General features: G+C 46.0%; 1 protein-coding gene across 1 annotated transcript in view; it reads right to left on the bottom strand.

The window, feature by feature from the left end:
* The window catches only part of QSER1 (glutamine and serine rich 1), a 50,051-nt gene that overhangs the window by 8,005 nt on the left and 17,601 nt on the right, over positions 1 to 24,445 (bottom strand). The window contains 6 exon segments of the mRNA XM_075567362.1: positions 85 to 201; positions 789 to 1,051; positions 2,964 to 6,130; positions 6,132 to 6,474; positions 8,106 to 8,267; positions 13,179 to 13,291. Of these exon segments, the coding sequence (XP_075423477.1) occupies positions 85 to 201; positions 789 to 1,051; positions 2,964 to 6,130; positions 6,132 to 6,474; positions 8,106 to 8,267; positions 13,179 to 13,291 (4,165 nt within the window).

Here is a 24,445-nt window from a genome sequence, read left to right as displayed (position 1 = left end):
GTTTGATTTGATTTAGGAAGGAGCACAACTTACTTGCATATATTAATCCTACAATGTTCTATGCCATGTAACTACTTTACTTACGCTGTTCGTTGCAGCAAACTCCCTCTGTTCATCTCGTACTTCGGGGACAAACTTCTGCAGCAAAGCCTTTTGCACTTTCCAAATAGCAGGGGGTTCTTTTCCAGCACGTAATGCCTCCTAGAATACAAAAATGCGAGCGGCTCATAAGACAAGCGTCATCCCGAACCATAATTGTCAAGCTTCAGAAAACAAGAGCAAGGCTTCAAAATGCAGTGAACCTCCCAGAGTCCCATATAATCCACATGCAATTCTTTATATAGGATTTCTATTTTTCACTAAACCTATTAGACCCACAAACCCATTCATAATCTTTTGAAATCTTTGATCCTACAGGTTGTCACGGGCCACTCAAGACCTCCAGCTCATCAGCAGCAGGAAAGAACCTCGAAAGAACAAAACTACTCAAAAATGTAAATTTAGAATGAAAAGATTTGGCCAGCGCGTGTCGATTTTAATTTCTTTTTAAAAGATCTTGAATGATTTTGTAATAGAACAGTAGGCGCTGCTTACTGACAAAACCATCGGTCAAACACCATACAAGCCAGGCAAACGTCACCCCCCCATGAAGCACCCAGCCGGAAACTGCGTTCTTATATATTGGGACCATATTACAGCTCACTGATGCACACAATTGTCCCAAAGTAGACCAAGGGATTACAAAAACCCCATACAGTTTTAATGTTATATGGGAATGGAAACATTACCTTTAGAGAGTCTATGTCTTCAATCTTCACCACAAACTCGTCTCGCTCCCTGTAAATTCCCTCTCCTCCACTTTCAGAGTTTTCCTCGTCTGTGAAGCCTTCAATTGCAATATCATCTTGTGACTTGGCCAGCAGCTCACATTGGGAGGTCTCAGGCTGAGCAGCTTTATGAGAATCTGATGCTTTGGATTTCTCTTGAGCATTCATTGGGGAAGAAGCAGGAGAGGACTCTTGTTTTACCAAAGCTGCTGCCTTGTCAGATTCTGTTAGACGATAACAAAAAAAAAAAAAAACCCCCACTTTAAACACACTACACTACAGTTTATTTCAACATGTTCACAGAAGGTAAACAGAAAAGTTTCACCTTTCAAGGACAGGCCTGCCATGCATTTCTCCAGGGGTAACCAACTACAGTCACAAAGAGTCACCAACAGGTTGGGTGTTCAGGACAGGTGGTTCAATCAGAGGCTCAGTCTTTGACAGCCTCTGATTGAACCACCTGTGCTGAAGCAGGGATATCCTGAACACCTTATCTGTTGGGGAGGGGGGGAGGGTGGGCGACGACTTGAGCACCCCTGTTCTACTCTAATATGCTGTGGGCTTCAGGCTCTAAAAGGATTAACATGACCTTTTAAAGCAGATCTATAACCACTTCTTGTGTATTATACCAGCGACCATCAACATTCGTGTGTTTTTTACTCTCATAGTATATAAAGAAAACACCTAACACGTTGAAGCCACGGGGCCAGGTGCAGCTGTGTAACTAACGCAAGGATGCCAAGGAATCCGGATCCTTAGAAATGTGCGAGTGTAGCAAGCAAGCAGCCAAAACACTGGGTTGGAAATGGCTGTAACGGAATAACATTACCAGTACAACACAGCACAGGATTAGGGAAGAGCATGTTAGGAGTAGCACATGGAAGTGATATGAATAGTACCTTCAAAAAGAAGTGGCAAAAAAGAGCCATACTTCAGACAAAAGACTTCAGCTCCTTTTTTGACCACCCTGCTCCATTTCTCAACTTTTATATTGCAACAGGCTTTTAACCGATTGAAAAAGTTTGTTACAATATCGATTACAAACGCGGGCATCCACATCTTTTTTTATATCATTATAGCTCTAGCTCACAAGACTGTGGAGTAGCTTCATAAAGTTAAAGTAATGGTGAATACACCATGCATGTAGATCGTCAGCATCCAAACAATTCTTTATAATTGGGTATCTTACCTGCTCTATTCCCACAAGCAACCAGCTACAAAGAACCCCAAATGCCAGTGCAAAACAAATGAAACCCACCCACACAAGCTACAGTATGGCTATTGCAAAACGGATATTTTCTGTAACGTAGAAGCATGTCATTCATCTCTCCTGTTCTGTAATTATTTTATTTTCTGGAAAACCTCTCGCTTGAGGCTGAAGATTTCTTCTGTATTTATTTTCTTGCCTTGAGTCAGTGGTGGCAACATGATCTAGTGCTGGGGCCCTCTAATTGAGCTGCACGTTACTCCCACGAGTAGGAGTTTGTCCCTGCCCCCCCTCGGGCAGCTGTTTAATGCCAGTTTGCTGATTAATGCTGTCCTGCTCCTCGCACTGAGCAGTGATTAGCACAGGAGAGGGGCATGGGTGCACTGATCAGCACGGTGGCATAAAGCAGCCGAGGGAACAATGTACAAACTGCTACATGCAGCAGCAATGGCCACAACTGCAATGAGGAGAGGGGTGTGGGGGGCAGCAGGTGAAGGAATGCCTTACGTTACACTGTTAGATGGACCAAAACACTCATGCTCGTCCATAAAAAGGTGTTCATTTGTAGAGGAAAAATCATTACATAATACTTTTCTTAAGTACCACAACCTCTGGATTCAAAATGGCTTAATAGCACTGTAGTAGTTTATTTTTGCAAACCCATCTTAAAGTTAATAGAATAATATAAATAAATGCAATGTACATCTACCCTGTTCAAACGTGAAACATTTTCCCAAAAAGCCACTTGGCTGTTGTCCCTATTTACATCAGTTTACCCACTAGCTGCTTTGAATGCCCTGTATCCTTCACAAACTGTAATAAAAGATGCTTAGAATAGAGAGAACATCCTAGCATTTTTGGCGTTGACACCAAACAGAAATAAAAGAAGGCTGACCTGACCAGCTGCTGTAGAAAAGGGCTACTTGTACCTGCTTTGTTCTTTTTATCTGAAGTCTCATCCAGAGCAGATAGCGCGGTGGATATGCTCTTCTGAAGATCATGGTTGCCTCCCACAGAATCATCGTCATCAGAAGAGAAGGAAGGCAGGGCCTCCAGGTTCTTCTTAAACTCCTCTTCTGCTTTTTTGGGAGGGCTCGTGCTGCCAAGCTCAGGAGAAGGAGCTGCCACAGCCGGAGGCTGGGGACTAGGGCATGGTGGCCTTATTACTGGGGTACATGGCCGCCTGTTCCGGTTGGGCACACGCACAGCAGGAGCTAGAAACTGCTGCTTGGGTCCAGTTTTTAGGAAGTCTAAGAAAGATGCAATGAAACCGGTCTTGACTTCTGGCTGTTTCTCTTCTACTTCCTTTATTTTTTGCCTCATCCTTTCCTGGTGCTGGTAAGTATCATAATAGCCTTCAGAAACATGTGAGGAGTATTGCATACATACATCAGGTCCCTTGGGAATGGGGCGTTTCATTTGCAAGTTACGTTTCATGTGCTTCAGATTCGCATTTTCATCTTCTGAAAAATGTTTCATCGGCATCTGGTCTTTTCCTTTGATCTTTTGAAGGCCATCGTGTGCTAGGTCTTGGCAGTCATCTTCTGTGTGGCCACTAGTATGAGGATCATTTTTTTGTAGATGCTGTCCTTGAACAGCTGCTCCACCGTCATCAGCACCCATGAGAAAATCCCCTTCCGAGGCAGCACTCTCTCCACTGAGACTCTTGCTACTGGACATAAATTCTGAATCCCTTAAACTGCGGTGATCTGTGACATCGTTACCATCTTTAGAGTCCTGGCTAGTATTAGAATGCTTCTTAATGATTTCAGAACTCTTCTCTTGCTCATCTTGGCCAGGACCAAGCACTGGTGAACCCATTCCACTTGATAAGTCTTGCTCTAAAGGCTGAATACGCGCTTGATCAAGACTTACATTTTTGGACTGCGCTGCAGAAAGATTTATTGCCATTTGGCCACCATTTAATGAAATATTGTTTAGGTCTTGCTGCTTTGTGGAAGTAAAGTTTGGGGACACGTGCCTAACATTGATAGACTGGAAGCGGGACTTTGAATCCTCGCTATTTTTGACAGACTGATTCTCTTCGCTAGAAGACTTGGCAAACTCATGAGCTGCTGTAGCTGCTAAAATGTCATCAACATGAGACAAAAAGTTCCTTTCATCACTGAGCAGCATGGACTCTGTGAAACACATCGGATTGAGAGCGTCAAACTGATTCTTCGAATCAAGCCTACTTCTCTGGCTGAAATGATCTTTTGCTGTCAAATGTGGCTGCAAATGTTTCCCTTCCGAGGTGTCCATTTTAATACCTTCAGAAACTTGAGAGTGTAGCGATTGTTGAGACTGAGCTCCGTTGCTTTGAATAATATGCCCGTCCATTTGAAGGAACTGGTGAGGACTATGAATTCGTTGCATTGACGCAGAGGTCTTTGCTTGTCCCAAATTTGGCTGTAAAATAGACTGCTGAAACAATTGCAAGTCACAGCCAGAATCCAGCAGCACCTGTGCACCTGGTAATTGCAGGTGCTGCGAATGCCTTAACGCATGAGCCTGAATCTGTGGGGATAAACTCGACTGTTCCTGCAACTTCGTTTCGTGCACCTTTTGCAACATGGCATGTTGACTTAGATCTTTAGCGCTTACTTGCGTGGACTGTATCAAGTCCGCTGCCTTTTTAGCATCATGCCCAGATGAATTATTGATATGGCCAACATGTTGGGTCATGTGCGTCCCAGGACTGATCATTCGCTCATTTTTTTTTGATCCTTGAAGACCAAGAACCTGATCCTCCAGCCGGGAATTGCTTTTGATAACACTTTGAGAATATCGGTCGTCACCCTTCGAAACACTGTAGGCCGTTTCATGTACATTTATTTCACTATCGCTTAGTCCTTGGGTAGAGGATTCAAGAGAAGACTGCTGCTGTAATGCCTGTAAATCCTGAATCGGAAACTTCTCTTCTTGTTTTACTGAAGCATACAAGTTGGCTTCAGATTTCCTTTTGACGTAGGACTTGGAGTCTGCAGAGGTTCTATTCTGCAATGTTTGTGAATGAGCTGGCGATGCAAAGGGCGACTGAACAGTTGGCAAAAACTTTTGAGACTGCGGTGAAGTTGAACCTTGTGTACCCTGGGATGAATGTATAGAAATATAATTCTGGGTTGGACTTGAAGCAGACAAATTCTGAACGCGTGAGGAAGCAGAAAATGGAAGCGATGGAGACGACAGTGGTAGGTTTTGTCCTGAAGCATAACTTTCTGAAGGACTTACTGGTGACATTACTTGTGATTGAGATGAATAGCTAACCTGTGATTGACTAACTGGAGTTAAACCCTGAGTGTTACTGGAAGTATAACTTTGAGACTGGTTAGCTGAAGACAAATCTCTTGTTTGATCAGAGTAGTTCTCACTTGAAACTGAAGATAGGGCAAGTGGCTGATCCGATGAGTAACTTAGTGTACGACTGCCAGAGGTTATGGTCTGTGATTGGCTAGAGAACGTGGTCAGCGGTTTGTACAACGGAGGCAGCTTCTCCGATTTGATTGTAGAGAAGACTTGTGATTGACTGACAGATGGCAAATTTGGTGACTGTGTTGAAACATAGTTCGGGGATTGGCTTACAGACAGAAGACTAGGTAACTGTGCGGTGGAATAGGCTTGTGTTTGGCTTGAAATTACAGAACTCTGGTTCTGTGAAGACTTGGTGTAACTTTGGGTATGTCCAGGGGAAACTACACTCTGAGATTTGGGGGTCTTTGATGACCGTGGAGGTGCCTTGGTCGGGCAGTTTTTTGCCTTTGTAGAAGAAGGAGGATAACCAGGAGATGGTATGACAGATGGGTAAGATTGAGATAGTTCCACTGAAACTTGAGAGGTTTTCTGCACTGGTCCACCATTGCTCACCTGAGTAAGAGCTCCGAGTGGAGCACATAATAGAGCAGACTGTCTTGATGCATCCTGCAAAGCAACTCCACTTGCACTTGTTAAATAACTCTGTAAGGAATGCTGAGTACCAGATAGTTGCGCCTGAACAGACTGTGTACTTGAAGGCCTCTGATGGTGTTTAATAACACTACATTCCCTCTGGAGTGCTCTTTCGATGGAGGCGGTGGAACCAGTGAAGACTGATGTACTTGAACTGGGGCTGCAAGAGATGGGGTGCCGACTCTTGAGCAGATCGATATGTTGAAGATTGTGGGATGCTGGTACTTAAAACAGCGCCGCCAAGACGTTCGAATGTCAAAGCGGTTGGTGTCTGTGATGACTTGAGCTGCAGTAGGGAGTCATGGGGAGAAAGCAGACCGTTTGTTGCAGCACTGAAAGTTCCATCTTGAAGGCTTAAAGATGGGGTAGTGGCAAAGTTCCTAGAGCTAAATGTATTTGGGTGCTGATAGGCTGAGAGCGCAGATGTTGGAAACGTTCCAGATGTTTGCAATGCTCCGGTAACAAACAGTTCTGCTGCTGTCGAGGAATGCATGCCTGAAAGTGCAACACAAAGTTAGAATGGGTTCTCATGGTACAGAATACTTAGCGCTGCTACCCAGCACCAGCTAAAAAAGTGGAAAGGATGTCAAGACAAATCATCTTAACGTGCATGATAAAAAGTATATATAAAAACACAGGTAAATAAATATACAAACGTAACGCATTCATGTGTAATTAATAGCTTTTACACTACTCCATTTAATATAAAAGTTAGAATGCAAGTTTCTATGCAAGACAATTAATGATGGTTTTGAAGAATGATTTTTTTTGTGGCCTAGAAAGCTTGTGTTCAGCACCTACAAATGAGGACATTGGTTCAGTAGAGAGTTAATTACATTTATATCCTTCGATTGTAAGCTCCTCAGGGCAGGGGACATTTTTCCTATTGTTTAATTTGAGGTCTGAAGCGTTTCTTCCCATTATGTTTCATTAGGTCACATGTGTTACTGCTGTTAAGCACTATGTACATGGATGGCGCTCTACAAATACATACATGTTCTGTACAGCAGCACGAGTCACTAGACTTATACATGTGTGTTTGGTACGATGGTGAGAAAATATCTCATTTGTTTTGTTCACGAAGTATAAATGAAAATAAAATATCCAGCCCGCAATTTTTTTTTAGAAAAATTAGGGCTCCGGGAGGGAAAGAGACAAAATGGCGGACTAACCAAATGGATTATAATCAAAATATTGGGCAGGAATATCTATTACTTTGTATTGTCCAATTGTCAATATGCAAATCAATTTACTGATGACAGATATAATTAAACAAATAAAAAACATAATATAAAACACAAAATAAAGGCACAATACAGGACAATATATTTGTTGTAACCATTTAGTTACCAGTACGTATTAGATTGAAACTGAGCAGGGTCCCCTGAAATGAAAGTTTTTTGCAATGGTTAAGCAGAATTGGACCTCTGACATTCACCCAAATTACTCTGGATTATTAGGCATGTGCGTTTTTCCCCAAATACTTATTCCGCTTTAAAAGCGGAAATTCCTGAGGTCCAATTCTGCTGAACAATTGCAAAAAAAAACAAACCTTTTCATTTCAGTGGTCCCTGCTCCGTTTCAATCCAATACCTACTGGTAACTAGATGGTTAAAACAGATATACTATTCTGTATTGTGCTTTTATCTTGTGTTTAATTATGTTTATTTGTTTCATTATATCCATCAGTAGTAAATTGATTGCATTTTGACAATTGGATTCTGGGTGATTTTTTTTTCCCTCTGTCCTAATTCACAGACTGGTCTGTCTTTAAGAGCTTTTTTTTCCCACCATCACCATTTTAATTTTTTATATGTGATCCAACACTTAATATATTCGCATTTTTAATTTTTCACTTTGCCATTGCACTCATTTACCTTGAGCACAAGTTTTATATGATTAGTTGCATATTAAATCTATTTAAGCAATAGTTAGACTTCTATTCACTTTATACTTTTTAGTTTTAGATATATACTTTTATATTTATTATTGCTATATTAGCGCACTTCACTTTGTTTACTTTGCATTGTACATCGTTCAAATAAGTACGTACATGATCCTAAAAAGGAACGCGCGCAAGCATCCCTTAACTATAAAGCCTTTGTTGTATGAAAGCGTATTTTTACCTGTCTGCCATGATGGAGCGCGGAACTGCGGCAGGAGAGTGGTCCCTGATGAAGCGGCTTGGGCAGTCCGAGATTCAATTGCAGAGAGAAAGTTCATCACGGAAGCTTCTGTAGTGTTACCACCAGCCATATGCAGGCCAGTATCAAACAGGCCCGATAGACCTAAACGAGGTGGGGAATAAAAATAAAGTTGTGTGTTCTAATCACTTACATTAATTAAGAGTGCAATATTACCGATCCCGACATTGAGAATTACAATGGAATGTTTAATATCTTCCTGGCAACTTGCGCTAAGATATTTAACATTCCCTTGTAATTGCATTAACACTGTCCAGAGGTAAGATGAATGAATAACGACGTATGCAAATGACCAAGGAGGCAGTCTATTTTGTACGCTGCACAGATTTGTGAGAGGTAAATTTATTTTTTGTAGTTTTTTAAATTATAAATAAAAACAACTGTATTTTTCAGGCAATTACAGAAAGAGATGCGTTTGGATTCAGCACTTCACAGCAGGAATAGTCTAAACCGCGCCAATAAAAATAATGGCAGTAACTCTTCAGAATGCTTTTCGTTAACGGAGGATTTAAAGAACAAGCAACTTTTGTGCTGCGCCGGTTTTCAACTGTTTACATTCTAGTGGTTTATTTGATTTGTATTCTGCATTTCTGGCATCTTTCAGTCCGAGGACTTTCCTGACCCAGTTGTGGGGCGGGAGGAGGAAATCTAGCTCTTAAAAGTTATTGGGCAGGAATAAAAAGGTTTGTTTTTACTCCTGGTACCTTACGTCATTGGTCTCTCTTTGCACATTGTGTAATAGTGGCCTCTCTGAGTGCCTCAGCTGGTCTCTCTTTGCACATTGTGTAATAGTGGCCTCTCTGAGTGCCTCAGCTGGTCTCTCTTTGCACATTGTGTAATAGTGGCCTCTCTGAGTGCCTCAGCTGGTCTCGCTTTGCACATTGTGTAATAGTGGCCTCTCTGAGTGCCTCAGCTGGTCTCGCTTTGCACATTGTGTAATAGTGGCCTCTCTGAGTGCCTCAGCTGGTCTCTCTTTGCACATTGTGTAATAGTGGCCTCTCTGAGTGCCTCAGCTGGTCTCTCTTTGCACATTGTGTAATAGTGGCCTCTCTGAGTGCCTCAGCTGGTCTCGCTTTGCACATTGTGTAATAGTGGCCTCTCTGAGTGCCTCAGCTGGTCTCGCTTTGCACATTGTGTAATAGTGGCCTCTCTGAGTGCCTCAGCTGGTCTCGCTTTGCACATTGTGTAATAGTGGCCTCTCTGAGTGCCTCAGCTGGTCTCGCTTTGCACATTGTGTAATAGTGGCCTCTCTGAGTGCCTCAGCTGGTCTCTCTTTGCACATTGTGTAATAGTGGCCTCTCTGAGTGCCTCAGCTGGTCTCGCTTTGCACATTGTGTAATAGTGGCCTCTCTGAGTGCCTCAGCTGGTCTCTCTTTGCACATTGTGTAATAGTGGCCTCTCTGAGTGCCTCAGCTGGTCTCTCTTTGCACATTGTGTAATAGTGGCCTCTCTGAGTGCCTCAGCTGGTCTCTCTTTGCACATTGTGTAATAGTGGCCTCTCTGAGTGCCTCAGCTGGTCTCTCTTTGCACATTGTGTAATAGTGGCCTCTCTGAGTGCCTCAGCTGGTCTCTCTTTGCACATTGTGTAATAGTGGCCTCTCTGAGTGCCTCAGCTGGTCTCTCTTTGCACATTGTGTAATAGTGGCCTCTCTGAGTGCCTCAGCTGGTCTCGCTTTGCACATTGTGTAATAGTGGCCTCTCTGAGTGCCTCAGCTGGTCTCGCTTTGCACATTGTGTAATAGTGGCCTCTCTGAGTGCCTCAGCTGGTCTCGCTTTGCACATTGTGTAATAGTGGCCTCTCTGAGTGCCTCAGCTGGTCTCTCTTTGCACATTGTGTAATAGTGGCCTCTCTGAGTGCCTCAGCTGGTCTCGCTTTGCACATTGTGTAATAGTGGCCTCTCTGAGTGCCTCAGCTGGTCTCTCTTTGCACATTGTGTAATAGTGGCCTCTCTGAGTGCCTCAGCTGGTCTCGCTTTGCACATTGTGTAATAGTGGCCTCTCTGAGTGCCTCAGCTGGTCTCTCTTTGCACATTGTGTAATAGTGGCCTCTCTGAGTGCCTCAGCTGGTCTCTCTTTGCACATTGTGTAATAGTGGCCTCTCTGAGTGCCTCAGCTGGTCTCGCTTTGCACATTGTGTAATAGTGGCCTCTCTGAGTGCCTCAGCTGGTCTCGCTTTGCACATTGTGTAATAGTGGCCTCTCTGAGTGCCTCAGCTGGTCTCTCTTTGCACATTGTGTAATAGTGGCCTCTCTGAGTGCCTCAGCTGGTCTCTCTTTGCACATTGTGTAATAGTGGCCTCTCTGAGTGCCTCAGCTGGTCTCGCTTTGCACATTGTGTAATAGTGGCCTCTCTGAGTGCCTCAGCTGGTCTCGCTTTGCACATTGTGTAATAGTGGCCTCTCTGAGTGCCTCAGCTGGTCTCGCTTTGCACATTGTGTAATAGTGGCCTCTCTGAGTGCCTCAGCTGGTCTCGCTTTGCACATTGTGTAATAGTGGCCTCTCTGAGTGCCTCAGCTGGTCTCGCTTTGCACATTGTGTAATAGTGGCCTCTCTGAGTGCCTCAGCTGGTCTCGCTTTGCACATTGTGTAATAGTGGCCTCTCTGAGTGCCTCAGCTGGTCTCTCTTTGCACATTGTGTAATAGTGGCCTCTCTGAGTGCCTCAGCTGGTCTCTCTTTGCACATTGTGTAATAGTGGCCTCTCTGAGTGCCTCAGCTGGTCTCTCTTTGCACATTGTGTAATAGTGGCCTCTCTGAGTGCCTCAGCTGGTCTCTCTTTGCACATTGTGTAATAGTGGCCTCTCTGAGTGCCTCAGCTGGTCTCGCTTTGCACATTGTGTAATAGTGGCCTCTCTGAGTGCCTCAGCTGGTCTCTCTTTGCACATTGTGTAATAGTGGCCTCTCTGAGTGCCTCAGCTGGTCTCGCTTTGCACATTGTGTAATAGTGGCCTCTCTGAGTGCCTCAGCTGGTCTCTCTTTGCACATTGTGTAATAGTGGCCTCTCTGAGTGCCTCAGCTGGTCTCTCTTTGCACATTGTGTAATAGTGGCCTCTCTGAGTGCCTCAGCTGGTCTCGCTTTGCACATTGTGTAATAGTGGCCTCTCTGAGTGCCTCAGCTGGTCTCGCTTTGCACATTGTGTAATAGTGGCCTCTCTGAGTGCCTCAGCTGGTCTCGCTTTGCACATTGTGTAATAGTGGCCTCTCTGAGTGCCTCAGCTGGTCTCGCTTTGCACATTGTGTAATAGTGGCCTCTCTGAGTGCCTCAGCTGGTCTCGCTTTGCACATTGTGTAATAGTGGCCTCTCTGAGTGCCTCAGCTGGTCTCTCTTTGCACATTGTGTAATAGTGGCCTCTCTGAGTGCCTCAGCTGGTCTCTCTTTGCACATTGTGTAATAGTGGCCTCTCTGAGTGCCTCAGCTGGTCTCTCTTTGCACATTGTGTAATAGTGGCCTCTCTGAGTGCCTCAGCTGGTCTCTCTTTGCACATTGTGTAATAGTGGCCTCTCTGAGTGCCTCAGCTGGTCTCGCTTTGCACATTGTGTAATAGTGGCCTCTCTGAGTGCCTCAGCTGGTCTCTCTTTGCACATTGTGTAATAGTGGCCTCTCTGAGTGCCTCAGCTGGTCTCGCTTTGCACATTGTGTAATAGTGGCCTCTCTGAGTGCCTCAGCTGGTCTCGCTTTGCACATTGTGTAATAGTGGCCTCTCTGAGTGCCTCAGCTGGTCTCTCTTTGCACATTGTGTAATAGTGGCCTCTCTGAGTGCCTCAGCTGGTCTCGCTTTGCACATTGTGTAATAGTGGCCTCTCTGAGTGCCTCAGCTGGTCTCTCTTTGCACATTGTGTAATAGTGGCCTCTCTGAGTGCCTCAGCTGGTCTCGCTTTGCACATTGTGTAATAGTGGCCTCTCTGAGTGCCTCAGCTGGTCTCGCTTTGCACATTGTGTAATAGTGGCCTCTCTGAGTGCCTCAGCTGGTCTCTCTTTGCACATTGTGTAATAGTGGCCTCTCTGAGTGCCTCAGCTGGTCTCTCTTTGCACATTGTGTAATAGTGGCCTCTCTGAGTGCCTCAGCTGGTCTCTCTTTGCACATTGTGTAATAGTGGCCTCTCTGAGTGCCTCAGCTGGTCTCTCTTTGCACATTGTGTAATAGTGGCCTCTCTGAGTGCCTCAGCTGGTCTCGCTTTGCACATTGTGTAATAGTGGCCTCTCTGAGTGCCTCAGCGCTGTGTGCCTTAGAAGAGTTAGGAACTCCAAGTTGGTGAGAATCCTGAACAGCGACATTTTTTCTGCCAGTGCACAGAAGAGTAAAGTGTTGTTGATCCCCGACCGCTAAAAAGTGTTTAAATCCTTGATCTCCTAATACATTCGATCAGGGGCGGCCAACTCCTGTCCTTAAGGGCAACCAACAGGCCAGGTTTTAAGGATAACCCTGCTTCAGCCCAGGTGGCCCAAATCAGTGGCTCAGTCGTTCTAAGTCACGGATTGAGCCACCTGTGCTGAAGCAGGAATATCTTTAACACCTGACCTGTTGGTGGCCCTCAAGGACAGGAGTTGGGAACACCTGCATTAGATTGTGGGCTAGAGACTGCCAATTATATTCATAGAAACGGTCACATTTCATTATTTCGACAGTTCTGTACAATGAATTCACAGCGCCAAATACACACTTGCCCCCATCATTTTGGTGCACTGCTCACTGTACAAGAAGTTAACATTCCCTGACATTGGCTCTATAAAATAAGTTTGACATCAAAGGCAATTACTACTATGCTGCCCATTCTTTACCACTACTGAGACTAAGCTTTATAGATCCGGGAGTTTCATTCTCCAATGTTTAACGATTCCCTTTGTTGTAGGACTCTTTCTTATTACCTATGCAAAGTAATGCATTGCATTTCTAACAAACCAACTGAGTTGCAGGCAAAATATTAGCGCGTCTTTCATTTCTATTTCCATGTAAGGGGAAGCCAGGAGAGGAAACAGTATACTAAAGAGGTACCTACCTGTGGGGTGGTGTGTTGTGGCATATCCAGGAAGCTGATGGGTGGCTGCGTAGGTCTGTCTGTGTAGAAGTTCCGTTTCAGAGTGGGAAGGGTGTCCAGCTCCATAGCTCAAACTAAAAAAAATAAAATAATAATGTTAACAGTAGATCCATCGAGTGACTACTGCTGATGCTTTTACACCCAAGCACTTTTATGATGCAATTTTAAAATAGTGTAGCCTGACGTCGGAGCCCTGCAGTGAAATAATCCAGCCATATAACACTAACATTTTCCATATTTACTTCAAAATCGTAGCACGTTTAATGGCCATTTTAAACCCAAATAATACATTTAAAGCACAAACCATAGAAAATCCATGCATGCGTGTGCTGTTTGATGGGGAAGACTGGTTTTGATATTGCACAAAGTTTGTCAGATTATAATAACAGATGAATAATTATTTATCATTTTTAGGCACAGCGGCCCATCACAAATACAAGCGTAAACGTTTAAAGAATAAAAATAAAAAACTGTCGCCCATTGTTCCATGTAGTCTGTGTGGTCAAAGTCAAACCGCTGCACTGTTAGGCTGAGGACCTGCTGCCCGCGCCTGCACGGCCGTCTTGCTTGCCGGCGGCGCGTGCAAGTCACTGCACCGCGATCTGCAGTGACCTTTTTTTTGGGGCGCAGCCATTGAGCCCAGGGAGAGGTGTGGAGGGGGTTGGGGTTATGACTGGATAGACACAACATGGGCTAGTAATAAGCACAGGTACATTTGCAGGCATTCACTGATATGAGCCAACTGCCTTCACGTAATGTCACCACTTTGCGCAATCCGTAGAACAGTACATTAACTGGCTTCCTTGTAAAGCACTCGTGTTATGGCAAGTTCCTCCCCGGCGTACCACGTGACGCGTCGGCGCTTCTGATCACCAAAGCCTTGTAGTTCCGGACGGCCAACTCGTGACACCGCACGTAGTCAGCCACATCGGAAGGAGGCAGCGGGGACAACTTGACTGGGGGTAAGGTACTGGTGGCCCGCGTGCGCCGCTGACCGCAGCGGGTCCTCAGCCTTAGAGAACATTTTATTTACTATCACTCAATACTATCGCTCAAACTTCATACTGCGGTGTCTTTATGGCCAAGTACAAAAATAAGAACATTCCGCCTGTTTAAGCTTCACGGTCAATTCAAATCACTGTAACACAGACACGTTTGTATTATCGGAGATCACCTGAAGTCGAATGATATATAAAAGCTTCTTTTGCACTATGATCTGCCAGGCAGCTGGAAGAACTAATGTCTGGGTTGGACCCACTCATGCTGAAAAGCTATGCCACAGCTTAATACTCTACAGAGTTACACAGAGCTCCCGTCTCTGGCTGAAAGATTAGATCGGATGTGAGGCGGGTAAAGCACTAGCCCGACCCCGATTAAATCAGTGTTAGGAGTTCATATGCCTCAGCAACGTGTCAACACTGGCAGATCATTCAAATGACAAGGTGATGCAATCTGACTTCATGATAACCTCATGAGTCAAGTCAGCTATATAAAAAATAGTTGTGTGCCGAACACACGCATTGTAAGTGAAACTTCTGTGTTTTGTCACAGAAATTGTATTTGCGATGGTGATGTTTATAATTTAATAAAAGAAATTGGAGTGTATCATTTATGCGTTGAAATGTTCATACAAAAATCACTTGGAATACATGATATAATTGACTTATGATCACTAAAGTAAGATACATAGCTCGGCACACACCCATATGTTATTTTTTTTTTTTTTACATTTTATAATCATTACAGTTACTTTATTATATTAATCTATATACAATTCATGTATGTGTACACACCTCTAATGTTTTTTACTTCTGCCTTTCTTATATAATGGTAAATTTCTAAAATGTTTGCTATTTGCACTTCTATATCTATACTCACTTGGAATTCCTCTGGTAACAGTGGTGTGTGTGTGTCCTTCAGAGAATCCATGGAGTCGTACTGGGCCTTTTGCGCATGCAGAGTCGGACGGGATCTTTTGCGCATGCGGAGTATGGCAGAAGCTTTTGTGCATGCGCGGAATAAGGAGGCCCCTTCTGCGCATGCACAGAGAACGGCGGATGCTTCTGCACATGCGCACTCACTTACGTTATTTTCACGAACATTGAGTAGTTTCCCCATCAGATTTTTGTGGAGCACATGAACTAGGGGGTTGGGGATGATAGCTGGTTCGCATTCAACTTAAAAGTTCTTATTTATACATCTCCAGGGTAAAGTGTAAAAGCTACAATCTGGATATCTGGAAGTAGACACAAACTCTGCATTACCGTGTAAAAGTGTTTCATGCCTACTACCAGAACCACATGGATTCTATTACCGAGGCAGGATCTGATGTCGGCTCCCAGGTAATTTTCTGCATTTTATTAAGGATTAGAGAAATTTCAGGAGCTGGTTGCTTCCAATTGGCTGCAACTCAAACATGTCGTAGGGGAAAACAAATGATATAAAGCTATCAGATCTAGATATTTGGGATAGGCCTATTCAGCAGGGCTGACCAAGGATCTGGTGTGAGGATCAGACCCAGGGTTCCATTAACGGTCGCATAAGATTCGTAACCACTGCTAGATACAGCACTACCTACTGAAGCATATCAGGGAAGAAGCTGGGTATATTTACTTTAGTCTATTCGGAGTAAGGGCTGTTCTATAGAGGGTGCTGCTGCTGCTGCGCACGCGGCAGCGAGCGAGAAACCGGCCGACAGGGGGGGAAGATGAGGAAAATAAAGATTTTGCGCCGCGACCGCAGCTGAAATGTGTGTGTGTGTGTGTGTGTGTGTGTGTACAATGCTAATAAATAATTTATTCCAACATATCTTAATATATAAAATCAAAGGTTGGTACTAGCTGCGGTGAATGTGATTGGTCCGTGCCCAGCCCGACTGTCATTGCCCAAGAGGTACGCCCCACGGTGAACACACCGCCCACACGACTGTCATTGGCCAAAACTTACACTGACATCACTGACACACACCTACTTCACTGTCACACACTTGCACTGACAGCATACCCCCACAGAAGCCCTGCAGAGTCCTTGCTAAGTTCATCTCACACTCTCACCCCTGTGTGTGTGTGTGTACACGTACACACACACACACACACACACACACACACACACACACACACACACACACACACACACACACACACACACACACACACACACACACACACACACACACACACACACTTTACATATTAATATGCCTATTAATATGCCCACTTTAAAAAATATCTAAGTTCATCTCACACTCTCACCCCTGTGTGTGTACACACACACACACACACACACACACACACTTTACATATTAATATGCCTATTAATATGCCCACTTTCAAATTCCCCTTCCTACATATTAATATGGCCACTTTCAAATTCACCACTTTCTAATTCCCCTTCCTACATACTGTATTAATATGCCCACTTTTAAATTCCCGTTACACACACAGTCACTGTCATCCCATCATACACACACCACACACTCACTGTCATCCCATCATACACACACAACACACACTTGACATATTTAACATTCCCCTTTTTGTATATGTTCACACACACTCACTCTCATCCCATCATACACACAGCACACACTTTACATATTAATATGCCCACTTTCTCCATCCTGTGTAAACACTTTAAATCATAACCGCCAGCTTTACCTACGCACTTAATAATTGTTTTATAAAATGGCCGCAACACCAACTCACATGTGCGCTCCGCACATTACCTACGCAGTTACCAATTATTTTATAAAATTACCGCAACACCAACTGACATGTGCTCCGCTCAAGTACTAAATTATTCACTACTTCCCGCATTAAATCATCACCGCTAGCTTTACCTATGCACTTAATAATTGTTTTATTAAATGCCCGCAACACCAACTCACATGTGCGCTCCAAATGGCCGCAACACCAACTCACATGTGCGCTCCAAATGGCCGCAACACCAACTCACATGTGCGCTCCGCACATTACCTACGCACTTATGTTATGTGCGCTCCAAATGGCCGCAGCCTCACCTCTCCCCCACCACAAACCCCCTCCCCCCGGTCACAACACTAACAGCCGCTCCTACCGAGTACACTCTCCCCCTGGCTTCCCCGCTTGCAGACAGCGGTGTGGGGGGCGGGGGGGGCGGGGGTGGCGCCACGCTGGAGACCAACTGGAGTCCCGGCCCTCTCTTGCTCCTGCCAGCCCACCGATCGCTCCATGCTGCACTACGGCCGCAGATGGAGGACGGGGCCAGCCACACCACACCACGGAGTCCCTCTCCTCCCTGAATCCCTTACCTTACATTTCGAGGAGAGGGACATCTGAAACCGCTGCTAGCGAGGACCAGGGGGTCATGCATGGGGGGGGGCGGGGGGGGGAATGATGTGCGGTTCAGGGGGAGGAATAATGTGAGGTGCAGGTGGGGGAGAGACAGATGTGGGGTGCAGGGGAGTGAAGTGAGGTGCAGGGGGGTGGCGAGTGATGAGGGGTGCAGGGGGGTGGAGAGTGATGTGGGGTGCAGGGGGGTGGAGAGTGATGTGGGGTGCAGGGGGGAGAGTGATGTGGGGTGCAGGGGGGAGAGTGATGTGGGGTGCAGGGGGGGGGGGGAGAGTGATGTGGGGTGCAGGGGGGGGAGAGTGATGTGGGGTGCAGGGGGGGGAGAGTGATGTGGGGTACAGGGGGTTGGACTGTCATGTGGGGTGCAGGGAGGGGAGACCGCAGCTGTGAAGGAGGGGGGGACACACCCACCTGTGAAGGGGGGTAAATTCCGGGCAACGCCGGGTATATCAGCTAGTTTATTATAAAAACACAATATTACGGGCCTACGGTACCACTAGAAAATAAGTTTACTGCTATTCTCAGTGGGTTTATGAATACCTTCCTAATGGATTCCCAAATCGCAGTTCAATCATCCCATTATGTATGTATATCTTTATTTATATAGCACCATCTATGTACATAGCGCTTCACAGGAGTAAGACATGTGACATAATAATATAACACATACTGGGAATAAGCGCCTGAGACACAAAAGTAACATTAGGAAAAGGAGTCCCTGCTCCGAAGAGCTTACAATCTAATTGGTAAGTAGGGAAAACGTACAGACAGAAAGAGGGTGTTCTAGTAAGTGCATCTTTAAGGGACCACGGTCGATGTATGAGGTGTATAGTATCAGCCACTCATATGTTTCGTTAAGGAGGTGGGTTTTAAGATGGGTATTAAAAAAGGTGGCTAGAGAGGGTGCTAGTATATTGTCAAACTACACATGTATGCAGATGACACAATCCTATATGCACACAGCCATAGCCTCTCCGACCTTCAACACATACTTCAGTCTGACTTTTTGAGACTCGAAAACTGGATTTCCCAAAACAAACTGTTTTTAAAACACTGACAAGACAAACAATGGTATTTGGGACCAAGACTACATTTTTAAAGCTTCTAGTGACTGAGCTCCAGATCAGAACCAACGCTAATACCACCCTAACTCCTGTTACTAGTTTTAAATACCTGGGCATATGGTTTGACTCCCATTTAACATTCGGGATGCACATTGATACCCCGACAACCAAGACCTATGCCAAACTAGTTGTACTTTACAGGAACAAATCCTCCCTAAGCCTGCTGGTCAGAAAGCGTATTGCACAGCAGATGCTAATACCAATTATTGACTATGGAGACATAGTATATGGCCCGGCACCCCAAACCCAGCTTAGCAAACTTGACACCCTCTACAATTCAATATGCTGTTTTGTTCTCCAATGCAACTACAACACACATCACTGCGAAATGCTCAAAGAACTAGATTGGTCATCACTTGAGTTTAGGTGCAACGTTCACCTTTCCTGTCTTGCCTTCAAATACTTTCTGAGCAAGCTACCCATCTATCTGAACAAGCTCCTCATCCCTACCACATGCAGCACTTACATGAGATCTGACATGACTGTTCATGGTCCCAAGGCTCAACAAAGTATCCGGCCGCTCCTCCTCCTCTTACCGTGCACCCCAAAACTGGAACAACCTACCAAAGACTCTCACATCCACCACCAGTTTAAGTTCTTTCAAATCTAAGGCTGTCTCACATTTTAATCTGGTCTGTAACTGTTTCATACACCCATAAAATATATTATCTTTAACTGTGCATGCAATGTCTTGTATATAATGTATACCCTGTTCACTAATGAAACTGTATTTGCAACCATGAATTATTTGTCATTTTAACTCTATGCCCAGGACATACTTGAAAACGAGAGGCAACTCTCAATGTATTACTTCCTGGTAAAACATTTTATAAATAAAAATAACTAAAATCGAGTGGAAGGGCGTTCCCGAGGTGTGGGACAGTGAGCGAGAAAGGCTTTCTAGAGCCTATCCCAGATCCTCTTCCAATTGTCTCAGGTAAAGAAGCGTATTAACATCCAATGTGACAAAAATGCACTGTGAAATACATACATACATACATACATACCTCTTGAAAAAGGGTCATTTAGTTAACCCTTTGGCCAAAGCGTATAAGCCTGCAAGCCACATCAAGGCATGACCAAACTCGCAGGTCCTAACACTAACTGATTACAATTCTTATTTACCTCTATAATTAGAGTAAGAATGGTCCTAGAATTGAACCTGTCACAACCAGCTGCATGAAAAGAAAACCTGCTTACTTGGAGAGTGGGGAGGGGCGAGTTTAAACGCTGGGGAGGGAGGAGCCACTGACCTCCAAAACAGCTTAGAGCTTGCTGGGTATCTGTGTGTTTATTGACTTTGTCCAGCTTGTCTCAGCTGTTTGAGGTCAGTGGCTCACCCTCACAGGGTTTAAGCTTGCCCCGCCCCACTTTCCAAGTAAGCAGGTTTTCTTTTCATGCAGGAATAAATGGAGGAACAAAGCGCACAAGCAAAAACGGAGCAGGAAGGACCCAGAATCAAAAATAGAATAAAAGGGCACTTTAATGTGACAAAAGACCCATCCAACGCATTTCGAACGTCACAGCGTTCCTTTACCTTGAAAAAGAACGCTGTGACGTTCGAAACGCGTTGGATGGGTCTTTTGTCACATTAAAGTGCCCTTTTTTTTCTATTTTTGATGCTGGGTCCTTCCTGCTCCGTTTTTGCTTGTGCGCTTTGTTTTTCCATTTATTCCTGTTTACTACAATATTGGAAGCTGCACAGCCTGCCTACCACTCCTAGAATTTGTGAGTATTGCTTATTATTCAGGGGAACCTGCCAATGAGACTGATTGTGGGTGGGCTTGTACCATCTACCACCTGTCTTCAGGAGGATAGTACCCATACTAGTGGTTATTATGTACTAATACCATTACTCATTTTTTTATACCTTGGATTAGTGGTTTTGGCTTACAATATTCTTTTATTCCTGGCATTGGAGCGCTTTAGCCTATTTTCTCTATCTTTCTTTTCATGCAGCTGGTTGTGACTGGTTCAATGCTACGACCATTCTTCCTCTAATTATAGAGGTAAATAAGAATTTTAATCAGTTAGTGTTAGGACCTGCGAATTTGGTCATGCCTTGATGTGGCTTGCAGGCTTATACGCTTTGGCCAAAGGGTTAACTAAATGACCATTTTTCAAGCGATATTAGGTATTTCACTGTATTTTTGTCACATTGGATGTTGCTCTGGACTTTGTTTCTTGTTGTATACATTAAGCCACGCCCAGTAACACACACACACACACACTTTGTGGTAATTTTGGGGGGTTTCTTAGAGCTTGCTGGGTATCTGGGTGTTTATAAAGAAGCGTATTATCCTCAACTGTAGGCAGGTCTGGAAAAGAGCAGAGATCATACCTTTCACATAGGGGGTCATAACCGGGGAAATAGATTTCAAGTATTTGGTTTATCTAAATACGAGGCGATGAAGCGCCTCAGCTGGAGAAATCTAAATAATTCCCTTCTGGGAGCTTTAGGCCTCGGGCATGGTCAGCGCTTATGCGCTGACCCGTGCTGAGGCGCGCTGCTGCTCGGTAGTGAGCCCCTGCAGCCGCAATGAGAGCGGCTTTAGCAGGGGCTCGCTTACGCTTCCTCAAGCGTGCAGAAGCGAAAGTCTTACCAAAATGTTAAATTCAAGCGCTCAAGGGAGCGCCGGGACGGTTACGTGAGCGGTTCGCCCAATGAGGACGAACCAGCTCCGTGACGTCACAGCCCCCCCTTCCCCCCGACGGCGAGCGGTCTAAGGCCAGGGAAAGCACCCGCTTTCCCTCAGCTTCAGCGCGCCTCCGCCTGGCACAATTCACCATGGACGCAGCCTTAGATTTGTTCACGATGTCTTCAAAAGTTTTTAGTCTATGGAAAAATAGGTGTCCAATTTTAGAAATCACAGCTTTTTTCGACCAATGAAAAAACAGCTGCAATCATATCGGGTTTAAAATCCGGGTTCTTAAACAAGATGGTCATGCATTTCTGGTACGCAATTGTATTTAAAAAATTGTCCGAAAGTCTAAGGGAGTATGCCACTATAGCAGGGGTGGCCAACAGGTCAGGTTTTAAGGATATCCCTGCTTCAGCACAGGTGGCTCAGCGAACGACAGCCACCTATGCTGATGCAGAGATACCATGAAAAACATGACTTGTTGGTGGCCCTTGAAAACTGGAGTTGCAGACCCCCTCCACCCCCCCTCCCTCACTATAGGATAATATTTAATACATGGACAGCCAAAGTATTGATTTAATACTGAGGTTTTAATCTCTTCTACGCTTTGCTTGGTAAATGCCAGAGTATAAATCTGACTAATCCTAGCTGCTCCTAAGAAGGCCAGAAGGTTTGTGAGAGCTAGGACCTCCATTAGAAATTGGTCTGTAAAGAGTTGACTTTCTGATTCTGGGTTTTTATTGGCCCAGATGACATCCAAAACATCTCTGAATTTAAATCAGGATAGGGAGGGAACAGAACAAAGATCGTAATCTGGAGAATAAATTCATGTTCACTGAATAATTTATGTATTTGAACTAGGTTTCCAAGTCAGATTTATTGGTTCTCCGTATGAGGGAGACAGTTATATTTATATATGGAATCGACACATTTGCTTAATTTAAATAAGGTAGGGATTTCTTTTGCCCAGAGAGAAATTTAGAGAAGTTCATTTAGTCGTTGCATAGTTATTGCAAGAGCTTCAGACTTAGAATTATTTACTTTAAAACCCGATAGTTTGCCAAATGTATCTAAGAAGTTAAACAGATTTGGTAGAGATGACATTGGTTTATGGAAAGACAGAAATAGATAGGTAAACAGGCTTATCTTGCATTCTTTGTTACCAATCATAAATCAGGAGATTTTTGGGTTAATTGTAATGGCGTTGGCCAACAGTTCCATGCATAAGGCGAAAAGGAGAGGTGAAAGTGGGCAACCATGTCCAGTTTTTAATTTGCAGTGGTTTTATAATGTACCCAGAACTGCACATTCTATCCTGTGGGTCTTCAAGGGCAACTTTGTGCCCTAAATATAAAGCCAAAAAGTCTCAAGGGTTGAGCATAGGTATAACCAGTCTACTCAAGCAAATGCTGTTCTGACAACCAGTGCAAGCATCTGGAGGGAGTGAAGTCAAACTTTAGCGTTTTATTATAGGTCTGTAGCTCCTCTTGTATTATAGGGGGCCTGTCTATACGGTATTAATTATCTGGTCAAGATGGATCAAATCCGGCAAGAACACATCTTATATATATATATATATATATATATATATATATACTAGCTGAGAGACCCGGCGTTGCCCGGGATGTAAATGCGTAATAGGTAGTATTATTTATAAATCGTGGAACAATAGGTGACTATTTGTTGTAAAGGTTGGATAATAATGTTGAAAAGAAAGATGGAAGAAAATGTAATACGATGTTGTTTAAAAATGGTTTATTGTAAACACACCACAATACAATGTATATTTTGGTGACATAACAAATGTAAAAATGTGAGGCGTGTGTCCTGCTAGGGTGTGAGGCGGCGGGTGGCGCGTGGGTTGTGAGTGCTGTCTGCGAGTGGGTGTCCTGCTAGGGTGTGAGGCGGCGGGTGGCGCGTGGGTTGTGAGTGCTGTCTGTGAGTGGGGGTCCTGCTAGGGTGTGAGGCGGCGGGTGGCGCGTGGGTTGTGAGTGCTGTCTGTGAGTTGGGGTCCTGCTAGGGTGTGAGGCGGTGGGTCAGTGATGTCGGTGCATAGGGACGGGAGGCAGCAGGTGTGTGTGGCGGCAGGTATGTGTCGAGTGTGGCGGGTGTCTGTTGAGTGCGTGCAGCGGCTGTGAGGCGGTGGGTGAAAGGCAGAGGCGGGCGGAGTAAGGGCGGGTGAAAGGCAGAGGCGGGTGGGCGCGAAAGCAGAGGCGGGAAGGCAGGGGTGGGAAGGCGGGCAGGAAGGCGAAGTTTGGTGGGAAGGGGTGGAGGAGGGGGGGAAGGGGGTGGAGGAGGGGGGAGCGGAGGGGGGGGAAGGGGGAGCGGAGGGGGGGGGGAAGGGGAGCGGAGGGGGGAGAGGGGGGGGAAGGGGGAGCGGAGGGGGGGAAGGGGGAGCGGAGGGGGGGGAAGGGGGAGCGGAGGGGGGGAAGGAGGAGCGGAGGGGGGGGGGTAGGGGGAGAAAGGGGGAGCGGAGAGGGGGGAAGGGGGAGCGGAGGGGGGGAAGGGGGAGCGGAGGGGGGGGAAGGGGGAGCGGAGGGGGGGGAAGGGGGAGCGGAGGGGGGGGAAGGGGGAGCGGAGGGGGGGAAGGGGGAGCGGAGGGGGGGGAAGGGGGAGCGGAGGGGGGGAAGGGGGAGCGGAGGGGGGGGGAAGGGGGAGCGGAGGGGGGGAAGGGGGAGCGGAGGGGGGGAAGGGGGAGCGGAGGGGGGGGAAGGGGGAGCGGAGGGGGGGGAAGGGGGAGCGGAGGGGGGGGGGAAGGGGGAGCGGAGGGGGGGAAGGGGGAGCGGAGGGGGGGGAAGGGGGAGCGGAGGGGGGGAAGGAGGAGCGGAGGGGGGGGGTAGGGGGAGAAAGGGGGAGCGGAGAGGGGGGAAGGGGGAGCGGAGGGGGGGAAGGGGGAGCGGAGGGGGGGGGAAGGGGGAGCGGAGGGGGGGGGAAGGGGGAGCGGAGGGGGGGGAAGGGGGAGCGGAGGGGGGGGAAGGGGGAGCGGAGGGGGGGGAAGGGGGAGCGGAGGGGGGGGAAGGGGGAGCGGAGGGGGGGAAGGGGGAGCGGAGGGGGGGGGAAGGGGGAGCGGAGGGGGGGAAGGGGGAGCGGAGGGGGGGAAGGGGGAGCGGAGGGGGGGGAAGGGGGAGCGGAGG

The sequence above is a fragment of the Ascaphus truei genome, chromosome 12 (assembly GCF_040206685.1).
Source record: "Ascaphus truei isolate aAscTru1 chromosome 12, aAscTru1.hap1, whole genome shotgun sequence".
NCBI lineage: Eukaryota > Metazoa > Chordata > Amphibia > Anura > Ascaphidae > Ascaphus > Ascaphus truei.
This window is presented reverse-complemented; position numbering and strand designations above follow the sequence as displayed.